This window comes from Callospermophilus lateralis, chromosome 2 (assembly GCF_048772815.1).
Source record: "Callospermophilus lateralis isolate mCalLat2 chromosome 2, mCalLat2.hap1, whole genome shotgun sequence".
Taxonomy (NCBI): domain Eukaryota; kingdom Metazoa; phylum Chordata; class Mammalia; order Rodentia; family Sciuridae; genus Callospermophilus; species Callospermophilus lateralis.
The window spans coordinates 173,394,778-173,408,692 of NC_135306.1; the positions used below are offsets into that span (position 1 = coordinate 173,394,778).

The following is a 13,915-nucleotide window of genomic DNA, read 5'->3' on the forward strand; positions in this document are numbered from 1 at the left end:
AATCATAAAATCATTTGAAAAATTAAGATTATGAGCAACTACTCAATTATTCTATATAAATAGAACTGGGTGGATTGGGTGGATTTTCTATACTTTTTTTTTTTTTAATAGCATGTGCCTAACAACTCTATTCCAATCCAGGTTATCCTGAGGATTATGGTTCATAATTTGAAGCACTTTGCTTTTGAAAAAACATAATCTCTGTAGTTATCATACATTGCTAACTTTTTTTTTTACTTCTATTACCCTATATTTGCATTTTAAAGAAGAAAACTTCTATGTGAGTTTCTGTAATGTTGACGATGAACAATTTTGGTATCATCTTGAAAAGGGTTCAGTGAATTTATCCTAGTTGAAACCTTCATTTATTATATAATCACCTTCAATATCCATATATGCATATATAATATATGTGTGTATATATACATGTTCGTACTTATGTATCTCTGTGTTATTGATCAATAAGCTGGAGTACAATTTTATTCATTGCTAGACTTTATAGAGAAAGCTGGTGGACGGTGACCACTCTAAACTACAGAGTCTAAGTTATGATTAATCTAAAGCATTGAGAACCCTATAGTTTATTTTTATGATTCCCCAGTGTTGAATTAAAATCTATTGACTTCTTACAATTTACAGAAAGAAAAATGGGAGTATTTGGATTGGTTAAAGCTATTGTCCCTGAACTTGTTGGAATTCACCTAGAATATTCTGAATTTTGTTAAGGATTGTGAAATATATCATTTCAACTTCAATATGTCAATATAAAAATATCTTCAACCAACCTGACACTATACAAAGAGAGAGATTTAAGTTTGACCTTTGGATTGCTTCATTGCAAGTTTCAAATGATCAAGAAAGCAGAACATTCTTTCATTTAAGAAAAATAAAAAGGCACAGAATACATTCGTGGCTCATTTTCCTCATTTATATTCTGTAAATCTCATATATATTATAAAATATTGGCATATGCCTTCTTATGACTTTTCTTCAATCAGAAGTTGAATCAGTGCTTCTCAGTTTTATACAAGAAAATAAAGTAAGTGATAATGTAAATTCATTTTAATCTTAATAACCTTAATTGACAAAACTAATGGTTACTATTTTTATTCCTATTTCTTTTAAAAAAGTTTTTTTAAGAATTTTAATTTTAATTCAGAACTTTTAAAAATAATACAAGTAAGTTAAAATAAGTACTTAATGAAGGTAATAACAGAAAAGATTGAAAACAAAAAAAAACAAGGTAGGAGCAAAAATAAAGATCCATTAAACTCAGATTGAGTGAAGATATTGATAAAGGTTAATATGAACCCTCAAAGTTTTATTGACTGAATATTTGCATCATTCTTCTCAGATAATATAACAAAGAGGGAGATACAGATATTTTAAGTTAACATTTGTACATCTGAACAGAAAAGAGTGATGCTCTCTCAATGCTTTGAATGAATGAAAAGTGAAAATGGAATAAATTATTTGTGAAAAACTTGATAGTTTTATGTAAACAACTTTGTTGAAATGAAATTTGAAAAGCATACTTTCTACCCATTTTAAGTGCATATTTCAGTGACTCTTTGCATTTAATTCATTGTCCAGCCACTACCACAATCTAGTGTTGAAACATTTCCATCTACCTAAGATTCTACTGCCTTTTTTCTTACAGTGAACCCCTGTCTTAGTCAACCACAAACTTAGTCTCCTTAAGCATACATTTCCTCTTTTCCATAAATTTTATATGAATCGATCATACATGAAATGTAATCTTTTTCATCTGACTTGGTACACCTAGTATAATGAGTTTTTTCAGACATGCTGTAGAATGTATCAATAGTTAAATCTTTTTTATTGTTGAACAGGATTTTATCATATGATTATATTTCTCTTTTTTGTTTCTAATACATTTACTATTTGGTACCTTTTGGATTGTTTAAGTTTGTGGTTATTCTGAATAATACTTATGAACATTCACATAAATATCTCTGTGGGGGCATATGTTTCAATTTTCATGGGGTAAATGCCTATCAAGGAAATAACTGGGCTTTATTGTAAAGTCATGCTTACCTTTTAAACAAACTTTTTCCAATGTGGCTGCACCTTTTACATTCCAGTTAAAAATGTTCAAGAGTTCCAGTTTCTCCACGTCTTTATCACCATTTGTTGATGTCAGACTATGTTGAAAAGTAGATTCTGATGAGCATTTATCAAAAAGAAAAACAAAATATTTTCTCCAAGAATGGAAAGTTTTCTTTTGTATGATTTCTTATAACTTTATTCCTTCATTAAAGTTTGTGATCTATCCTGAATGATTTTTTTTTTTTTTTTTTTTGAGGATGGTATGTGGTAACCTTCTACATTCATTATTTGTCTTTTGGTATTCAGTTGTCCTAATCTTTAAAAATTAGTTGTAAAGAATATCCTTTCTTCATTGAACTGTTCCAGCGCTTTTTTTCCTACAATTGGCGACACATGTATATTTTTAAGCTTTCAATTTTGTTTCCTTAATTTTTGTCTATCCTTTGCCAGTACTACACTCTCTTGATCACTGTAGCTTTACAAGAAATTTTGAATCTGGGAATTTTGAGTGCTTGGATTTTGCTCTTCCTCTTCAAGATGATATTAGCTATTCTGAGTCTGTTGCATTCCCATGTAAATGATAGGATCAGGTGTCAATTAAATGAATCAGCAGCTTGAGTCTCGATAGGGACTGCAACAATTTCTGAAGAAATGTCATCTTAACAGTGTGTCGATTCTTCCAATCCATAAACATGTGATGTCTCTGCATTTACTTAGATCTTTTTAAAAATGTTTTTCAGCAGGGGTATATAGCTTTTGAACTAAATATTTCAATTAATTTATTCACTGAAAGAACTTGAAAATTCACAGGAGAAAAATTTAAAAAAACTATAATTTAAAATAGGGAATAGCTTCATTAAATGCTAAATTAGAGAACAATACTATGTACAGCTGTTAAAAACATCTAAAGAAAAAATAATATATAAATCAACCATTGTGGAAATCAGTATGAAGTTTCCTAAGAAATGATTATATATTGAACACTCATATGGTCCAGCTTTACTACTCCTAGGTATTTGTACTAAAGTCAGCATACTGTAGCAATACATGCATACACATAATTATAGCTATACAATTCACACTAGCCAAGTTACTGCACAAGCTTAGTTGTCCATCAACAGATGAATGGATTAAAATAAACTCTTAATGAATAAGTACCTGAAATAGAATAAACAATTGTAGGAGGCACTACCATATGCTAGATTAATGAAAAAAAAACATCCTGAAACAGTGTCAAAAAATAAAACATTAGGATGAAGAAAAAAAACAATCATGTTAGTATCCCTTTCCATTCCAACATTCTGTGATCCTGAGCCACCTCACTGAGAGCTGGTAGGAGTCCTTGCATTTTGAATTTAATTTACTATACCTGAGATTGCAGAGCATAGGAGAGACATAGATTTGAATGCTAATTTTGCTATTTCCTAACTTGCCACTCGTGTAAGTGAATTTGTTAATCAGATTCATTATCAACATAATTTAGACCAATTGTTTTCAAAAGATGGCTAAGAATCACCAGGTTGGTCAGTTAACTTGCTTATAGTCAGGTTCTAGTTCCACATATTATTCTTCAGTAGATTTTCCAGTGTATTTTTCTTCTGTCAATGTTTCATGCTAAACACTTTGTAAAATTCTGATGTTGAGTTCTTTCAGTTTTGTTCTAATTTTATATAATATGTTAAATATCTTATATTCGAGAACATAGATGTTCATATTAATTTCTTCTAAGAAAAAGTTGCAATTTTAATATATAAAGTCTCACAATATTCTATGGCAAAAGATCCAAACTTAAAATTAGAGATAATTCTTAAACTTGGATACTGTGAGAAGCATGCTCACCTGTCCAAACACAGAGAAGGGACTAAGAGAGAAAAGATACCGGGAAAGCGATGGTCTTGATGCATTTAATCAGCATTGTATCCCCTAGTGTTCAAGGTTCCTCCCTTTTCCTCATTGGTTGAGTATTGTAGTCTATACAGTCTTCCTGAATGTTGTCAGGTTTTTACTGTCTCCTACTGGGTTATTTAAAGAAATGTACCTTAGTTGTTCTCACTTCCCCTTGCTTTCGTGTATCAGGGATGTCTTCTTGATATGAATGCATTTTGACACATATAAAACTTTTACTTTAATTTACCTAAGTTACTATTTCTTAACAGGGAGATTTCTTTCTTGGTTAGGCCAAACCTTTTCCTCCCCTTTGTGTTTGTCAAGGGGCTGTTTAGGTGCACAGACTTTGGATCTACCACATCCATAGAATATGGTGCTATTGTGTGAGTTAAATGTTTATAATTTACCAGTCTTCTATATTTACACTCCAGCTGCTTTTCCTACATTCTCCATTTTACATTTAAGGGTAAATCCTATATTCTGAAAATGGATCACTGTACTTTGTATTTTTCACAGATACCTTTGAGGGTTTGTTCCACTTCTTGCCTATGCTCTCTGCAAGCCAACTAGGGTGACTTAGGAAAATGTCTTCAGGATTCCTTAATTCTTTTTTTAGTAGAAAAATAAAAGTTAAAATTGTTTGCTAAAGCTTAACACTACACTGAACCATCAGTCTGGGGTATATTTAAATTATTTTAAAATCTGGTTTGCTTAAATGGTAATATTGGATCACATTGAGAAAGCTAAAGATGTACCTACTCTATCCCATTTTCCTGCAGCTTGCAAATGTTCTTCATATTGTTTATTAGCTTATTGAGGTTTAGAGACAATGAGCATTTTATTTTAATTTTCACTAGGGATTCAGAGTTAAAGCTCAATGTGAGTGCATTTTGCAATGTTTGTGATTCCTATAAATAGCAAGCATTTAATTTTTTCTTAATGTGCTAAGAAAATGCAAAACAACAATGGCTTATGTTTAGCACTGGGAGAGCTTGCTCAGCTTCATGCCATTATGCCTGCTTTGGAGTCTCTGAGCAAAGGGAGTCTATTAAACAGTGCAGCAATTGTCTAGGGAAAGGAGAGAAGAAAATGTGAGGAAAATAAACCCTAGAGCTGCATTGCGGCAAATGATGCCAGTTGTTTCATGGTAAAACAATTTTGGCAGAGATTTAAGATGTTCTCGTTTCCTGATTTAGGCCACATTGATTGTGTGACATTTGATGAGTTGTTAGCCTGTACGTGGTTAAACTGAACATTTTAGAAAAACTATGTGCTGTTCTAATTGGGGTAAGAGACAATAACAACATTGACATTCTGGGCCTTAGACCATATGAAGAGGTTGATTTACTAGGAAGCATTCTTTATTATGGTACTGTGGTATTTCAAGGAGGAGCAGGCATGCCTATGGGTAATGCAAAAATGGTAAATAGTTTCCAAAGGTCTTCAATGTATGCTTTTCCCATTGGATACAAATCTTCATGTTTATCCTCCTATAAGCAACTTAATTTAAACAAGCAGAAAAAAAAACTCAGTTGTAAATTCTTTCTAGAAGCAGCATAAAAGCTTTAATACTGGTTACGATATCCATTTGTTAGGTAAAATATAGCAAACAGCATGCTGATATTTATTATAAAAACACTGGCTAAACAACACTGTGGAATAACAACCCTTAATCTAACTAATTATGTTCTGACCTTGCCTATCTCCTGCTTCCTCATCTGGATTCCCATAATATTTGGTTGATGAATGTATTTTGTTCTTCATTTCAGTTCACCTTGCATTTTAGTCATCTGTATAAGGTTCTCAGTTTGAATTAAAGAATGAGAATATAGTAACCTTTGTATTGTAAATTAAGGTTTAGAGAAGGAATATTATATGCCTGGAGGCAGCTGCTTCAGGGACATGGATATTAAATCATGCCTTCCTTACAGCCTAAAACTACTGCTGTCCTCTCTAGCAGCTGAATAGAGAATTGTCACCTGTTTTCAGCATATTTGTTTTCAATTTTTTAATTCTTTGTTTTCTAAAATACTGTGTTATGCTGAACAAAGTTCCACATCTCTGTAATACCATCAACTGGGGAAGCTGAGGCAGGAGATTGCAAGTTTGTTATCAACCTGGGCAACTTAAGGAGATCCTGTCTCAAAATGAAAGAAAGAAAGAGAAAAGGGGGCAGGGAGGGAGGGATGAAAGGATTGGGATTTGGCTCAGTGGCGAGTGTCCCTGGTTTCAATCCCTAGTTCTGAAGAAAGTATGTGTTCATACATATAGTTCTGCAATAAATATGACAAATCTGTTTTGTGTACAAAGGTGGCACCAAAGAAAAATTTAGCCAAAATTCATTTATGTTTCTGAGTAATATATTTAATTGCATTCTGGTTTCATTTGTAATGAAATGAAATGTTCTGAACATAGTAGTTATTAGCCTCTAGTTTGTCCCATCTCAATTAAATATGGAGAATGAATCACTTTTATATCTGTCATAGATTTTTTGTTGGTGTAACTTCAGGTTACCCAGTTGTTATATTTGCACTAATTATTCTGAGTTACTTAATGTTTTAGAGAAAGTTCATAAGAAATGTAATTAATCTCTCCTTGCAGTACAACTAAGTGTTTAATACTAATAAAAAAATTAGAACAATTGTCAGAGTCTCAGGTACAAACTAAATACTTGACTATGAGTCTCTATAAATGATTCCTTTTGATTTAATTTTTAAAGATTTATTTGTTATTTCTGAGAATAGGAATAAAATTAAAAGTACATGAAAATCAAGAGTCTCTACTATAAGCCTTCTGTTGATAGTTGATTCAATTATTGTGATCTTTCTGAAAATGTTATTCTGAATATGTAACTTTATTTTCATAAATATTTTTCCAATGGAGAGTTTGCATAGAACTCAAATATATGCATGACTTACAATGTATCTCTTCACAAGTGTTTTAGTGCCTAAGTAGATAATATGGACTGATCTAATGATTTTGCTGAAGGGGAAAAAGAAAGATAAGGAAAAAAGAAAGAATCCTTTAAAGATAAGGATGATTAATAATACTTTTATCTTTCCCTATTAATCATAAACAGAAAAGGATAGAGTAAGAACCACAGACCTAGAAGGAAAAAGCAGCTGTTAAATCTTTTGACAAGGTCAAGGTTCTATAACAACCAGTCAGTATATTGATATCAGAATAGTAAAATTAAAGTGACTGAATCCCATAGAACTTAAGTATTAAATACCCTGTCTCAAAATAAAAAATAAAAAGATCTGGGAAGAATAAAGGTACTTTGCATTAGACAGAGGAGAGTGAAAGGAGGGGAGGGGGTCTGTGGGTAGGAAAAATAGTAGAATGAATTGGACATTATTAACTATGTGAATGTATGATTACATGACCAGTGTAATTCTATATCATGTACAACCAGATAACTTGCAGGTTGAGTGCCCCAGGTTCATTCCCCAGGATCAAAACAAAGAAAAAAAAAAAGTTGTCTTAATCCATTGGGGCTGCTATAACAAAATACCATCAACAGAGTGGCTTTTAAAGAGTAGAAACTTATTTCTCACAGGTTTGGAGGATGGAAATTCCTACAATAAAGTGCTGGTGGATTTCATGTCTGGTGAGGGATCACTTCCTTGTAATTGCCACTATCTCACTGAAACCTCAGGACAGAAGCAGTGAGGGATCTCTCTGGAAACATTTTTACAAGGGAAAAAAATCCTGCATTTGAGGCGGGTACTCTGATGACCTAATCACCCGCTCCCCCCCCAATATCTCTACTCTCCTAATTCCACCCCCTTTTGGTTTAGAATTTCAACATATGTATTTTGAAGTGTGTACAAATACCAGAATTCTAAGGTGGAAATAGCTACCTCCTAACTTTGTTCACATTGCTGTGTTACTTCTATTATCTCACAACATTGTGATGTCGACACTTTGAATATATACAGCATTAGCTTCATTTCACAAGTGAGAGTATAAATGAGATTAAAGTGCTATTTTCAATCATCATTCCACCATCAAGTACTGTCCCGTCCTGTGAAATTTTCAATGTGACAGTTATAGACAAATTTAAATGAAACAAAGATCTAAGTAACTACATATTAATGGACTTTCCATTAACCCCCCCTCTTTTAATATAATTTCTTTTGATATCAATTCTAAAAGAATGTTCTTCATATTAAAATACTGCCCTTTCTGAAATATAGTAGTCTGCATTTTGATTGATTTATCTTCTGTAATATCAAAATTTAAACTTAATAATGCTAATGACTAGAAACCTCAGTGTTCATCAGCATGTCCACATTATCCCAAATAGTAGAAGACCAGGATGGGACTCAAATTCATTCATGTGTGACTTCAGAGTCTATTCTCTCCCCATCACAATGAGAATCCTGATAATTATCAGGAATACCTTTGTATTATAGACCCCTCCACCAAACATTGTGATTACCTGGTTTTTCTTATTCATATAAGTAAGTAAGTAGCAGGACTTGTCTCATCTACATAGTTTTTTTGTTACCTAAATTGCTTTGTGATCATAAGCCAACATTTTTCAGATGTTAGTACATTGACAAATCACAGAAGAAAACTAATTTTTTTTCATGTTGTTGCTGAAAATGTGTATGTGTGTTAGAGTATTTTTAATCACTTTAATAAAGATGTGTTTATGGCTCAGCCCATTTCATTTCTTCCCAGTTCATAATTTATAAATACAACTGTACTCCTCCCTAGGTCTCCTACATAATTGAGTAGGTGAGCTGAATATTGAAGCAGCTGAAGTTGTACATGCTTTTCTGATCAGTCTGCATATTTTATTACTTTAATTTCAAGACCTGGGTACTTTACTAATCAGGTTGAATTTTTATCTAATTGAGATCAAGGAAGTGTTTTGAAGGCCTGTGCTAGCATTTAATTGTACCATTTTATAAAATTCCGAAGACAATTAACAAAACTTTGTTTCTTTTAAGACAAAAATAATTATTTTTATAACTAATTCATTATTCACTATACCCTGTTACATCTCTGTCTGTTCTTCCCCAAGTGAAATAATATTGTTTAATTATCCATGCGTGAGGGAAAATTACATCTGAACTTTTCTTTCTGCACAAGAAAATAAATGAGGTTCAAATTGATAAAGAAAGTTGAGCTTAGAGAGGTACTTTTCTAACTTAAACATTACATTTTTACAAAACTGTGCATTGACCTATTGACCAAGTGAAAAACAGATAATCCTTGTATAGATAGTAATACTTAATATAAAGAGACACATGAGTTATATCCACAAGAATGGGTGGGGGGAGAATGAAAGAAAGAAAGAGAGATAGAAAACAGGAAAAGATCTAAATAAAAGGCAAGTGGGGAGGAAATCAAAGGAAGGATGGAGAGATAGATTGAGATATACATAGAAATAGATAGTTACATGTAGGATCAGAGAGGCAGAGAAAAAAAATAATTGCATATTATTTTGAAAATGATACAAATGTCAAACGAAGTTGTAGGTTTTGCCATCCCTAACTTTTTTGTTTGCTTTGACATTTGACAATGTTATGAAAATCTATTTTCAGTGTACTAGCTTTGCATTATTGTGATATTGTCTGTATAATTTTCTATCATGTGTTTTCAGATTAAATATATTTTATGTAAGTATCTTTAAAGAATATTCTCTTCACAGCTATAAATTATTTATCCATTTTTTCATCATTATTCAATTCTCCTACTTATGTACAACCACTATTTTATACACCATTATTTTGTATTCTTTCTTATATATTATATTCAATCCCATAATGATTACTTTTGTGTGCAAAGTTCTTTTATTTTCATTTTCTTTCAATAACAAATTATTTCCTCTGAAGACAAAACATCCAAAATGAAAATATGCCATATAATGTGTTTATTTATTTAAATTATTTCCAAACTATATTAATTTATTTGCATACTATCATTATAAAAGAGATATACAGACAGAAGGATTGTTAGTAGACAGAGAAGTCATTTTAATATGTACTGCTGATAGAACATGTATTGTTTTTATTTCTTCATTTAGAAACAAAATATTTCACCATTTTAATGATTATTTATTAATGTTAGCATAATTCTACTATATTGGTTTTCAATATCATAAATCATTACAATTGCCATTTGTTAAATATATAATATCAAGTAGTCTGCTATATTAATTACAGATATGATTGATTTGTTATGTATTTAAAATGTGTCAGATATCTTATTCCCAATTCCATCTTCATTTAAAATCTGTGAACAACCCACAATTTCTATTTTTTTCCCTATGAAATAAATAGAGAACCTAATACGTAGGCCAAAAGCAGTTGAGTTACAGCCCCCATGTCCAACAGTGAACAAGTGAATGAGTGAACTCACAATTAAGTTTTCTGAATGCAGAGTCTGTTCCTCTCACTGCTTAGGAACTTCATATATTTGATCTCAATTTATCCTCAAATATCTCATAATGATACATACATTACTTCTGTGATTTTGTGTATTTTAAAGATTATGAAGTCTTATCTGATTATACCTCTGATGCCCCCCAACCCTGTTTACAAAATTCATATCTTTTCTCTCTTTTTTCTTCTTTTTTGGGTACTGGGTATACAACTCAGTGGAGCCATATCCCCAGTCCTTTTATTCATTATTTTTTTATTTTTATTTATTTAATTTTGAGACAGGGTCTTGCTAAGTTGCTTTGGTACTTGCTGAGGCTGGTTTTGAACTTGAGGTCTTCCTGGCTCAGCTTCCTGAGCTTCTGGAATTGCAGGTGTGAACAACCACACCCAGCTAAAAAGTACATATTCTTTCTACCAGAAAATACAATTTTAATACACATACTAAATCCTCTCTTATATTGTTTGTCTCCCAATTGTGTCAATATCTTTAAGAGAAAATGAGCATATTCTATAATTATTACTTCCTCATAAAGTTTAAAAGAGCATTCATCTTTAAAACAGAATCTTGTTGACATTTACATAGGTGATGTGCATAAAATTCTCTACCATATAGATACCATTTTATAATTAGTAGTTTAATTTAAATCTCCTGTGTGATTAACTTTGTTAACTTTCTTCACTTCATTATCCATGTGGACTTTCTTAAGAAATATGAATAGTGTATTCATCTTAACCATTCAAACAATTCTCCATATAATCCTTTTGAAGATATTTTATTATAATCAAGTGTTGAAAGATATATTTGTGTTAGCACTTAAAATCATTACCATAATCACTGCCTTGCTTAGACTCTAAATCAATGTTTTCCTTCTGTATGAAAGTAACAGGCAGAGTAAAGAAATGTTTTAACTCCCCCAAATCCCATAATTCAGTTGCTCAGTTATTTCTAAAATACCTAAAACCAAGATATTTGCCACATAATATGGCAAAGATGCTTGAGGGAGACGAATATTTTTGCAGTATTGGTGTTTGTGTTATGTAGTGTGTGTGCGTGTGTGTATGTGTCGCTTGCTATTCTACCCAGAACACTGTTATGATTTAGTATATCCTTATTAAAGGATGAGCAAAGACAGCTTCTGGACATTAGTTGCCTCCTTATGTTAATAATTTTCATCATTAATGTGGTAGACAATGTACTGAAATCTTAGTAGGTTTAGGTGCACTGAGATAAGTGTCCTAATTTTTTTAATTTAATTCCTGTGAATACTTAGGAGCAAACAGTTCCTCACTGGAAAAAATAAATAAATAAATAATGAAATATATATATATATATATATATATGAATTGAGATTGAGAAAAAATGAGTGCTTTGTCCAAAGACACAAAAGTAGTAATAGCAAATTTAAGAATTTGAGCATTGGGAAATCATGTACTTCTTAGTCAATGGGTTTAAACACAACCTTGTTGTGCTTAGTCAGATTTCTTATACAAATAGCACTTTTTGTCTCTTTCTATGAGTTGGAATTCTATTTTAGGTTATATCAATAAGAATTAAAGAAAATGATACTTACTGAAAGTACTATTGGGAAATCAGGCAAAGAAAATATTGATCTGACAAAAATTTTTGTGTTTGTGTGTACTTAAGAGTGATGGTGAAAAGAAAATCTGAGTTTGAATAGGTGGCACCAAAAATGAGGCTGAAATGGAATATTTTTGATTGCCAACATAATTGATGAAAATAATAGTAAAATGAAGTTCATTGGTTAATAAAATTTAAGTTATAAAAAATAATATATTTTGTCATGATTCTGAAGTCTTTTTGTGAGACACATTGATGATAGTATCATTTAACTTGCTTCCTGGCTTGCAATATTGTTATTCCTACAGCACAGTGGTTATTGACATTTTTAAATTTTTGAGTCCACACGCATCACAAATATAGTAGTTCTATAAGTCTTCTCTTATTTTGAACTTTGAAAAAAAAAGGAGACAAAATTTCTATTGGAATTGAACTTCTTGTAGCAGCTGATTTCCATAAGCACTGCTGAGATCTCAAAACTGACCATGAAAACTTGATCTGTCGTTGAAATCCCACTCACGTTGTACTGATTTTGTCCCTAGCTTCCCTTTCAGTGTTCATCAAAGTGATGGGAACTTAAGGGAATTTTTCAAAAGAGTTTTGCTCCTACTTTTCTTTGTTTAATTTAACTCAATTGACCTATTTTTATTTGCCACTTTTATAGGAGAGCAGAACCTGTTTAACAAAACACAAGGACAGTCCCCCGAGAAATGCAACTGCAGAATCAGAGCCTGTCCCACAGGTATGTGCTTTCTTGGTCTGTTTTATTTTGATTATGTTGGGAAGTACTTCTTGGATCCATTGCAATCAGTGCATTTGCTTTAGCTGGAGTCGGGGTGGTACTGACTAGTACTCAAGAGTTCCTTCAACAAGGGCCATTGGACATGTGCCGAACCGTGCTTTCCACTAAAGATTCTCATAAGATTCATGGTGAAGGAGCTCTCCCTCAACTTCACCCATACCACAACCAAAAATATGTATATGTACATACAAAATGTATATATGTATATATACGTGTGTGTGTGTGTGTGTGTGTGTGTGTGTGTGTGTGAACAGAGAATAAAATACATGCAAAATAAACTCCTTATGGGATGAAAAAGAAAAAAGACGATTTGGGAAAGCAAGGTGGAAAGGGGTACCTATCCACCTCCCCCTGCCAAAAAAACAAACAAACAACTATCAACACAACTCAAAGGCTTCATTCTGAATTCTCTTCTGTTTTGCTTTATAAGCAACCAAAAATATTCCATTATAGCAATCTTAAGTTTTATTAGGGTTAGATTGATCAGACGTGAATGGTTCAATCAAAATTTTCTGAAAGCAGTTATTGGAAGTCCGGCTATTTCTGTACAAAATGTTAACTTCCATGAAAGTAAAAGTATTAGCAATTTGACACATTTGATTTGTGTCTGTGATTAGTTTTCCAAAAGGCGTTGATTTAGATATGGACTTTCATTACCATCCTTTAGAATTTTATATTTTTACCTTAAAATGGTTTTATTTTGATTCTTCTAATTGCGTTTCTATGTTACTTGACAGAAATTGCAAATGCCTCTGTGTTCTGAATGTGAGGTGAAAAAGGCTCCAGAGAAACAATTAACCAGCTTTGAAGGGATGGCGGCAAGAGAAGAGAAAATACTGTAAATACGAAGAAACTGTGTTAAAAACATCCATTTGCTCTTGTATTCATACTCTTTTTAGACAACAAGCTTGATGGAAATACTAAATTTCTAAAGCATGCATTTTTTTCACGATTTTATGTAACTTTATAAAGTAATCTCCACGTAGCCTGAAAGTTTCCAAGCTGATTATGATCCTTGAGCAATAGCCTACTGGAAGAGGATTTCTAATCATAAGTATTTCATTGTCATCACCAAATTGCCCAGTATAAATTGCCCTGTTTTGAACTAAAATGCAACATAACTTTTAATTATTTTTATTCATTTGCATATCTGATACTAGTTGTCAACTGGAGGATAAT

General features: G+C 31.9%; 1 protein-coding gene across 2 annotated transcripts in view; it reads left to right on the top strand.

Annotated features, from left to right (window-relative positions):
- The window catches only part of Luzp2 (leucine zipper protein 2), a 477,784-nt gene extending 464,206 nt beyond the window's left edge, over window positions 1–13,578 (top strand). For both annotated transcript variants that reach the window (XM_076844277.2, XM_077108699.1), the window contains 2 exons: window positions 12,599–12,676; window positions 13,474–13,578. In XM_076844277.2, coding sequence (XP_076700392.2) covers window positions 12,599–12,676; window positions 13,474–13,578 — 183 coding nt within the window. The remainder of the gene's footprint in view (window positions 1–12,598; window positions 12,677–13,473) is intronic.
- Window positions 13,579–13,915: the final 337 nt, after the last annotated feature.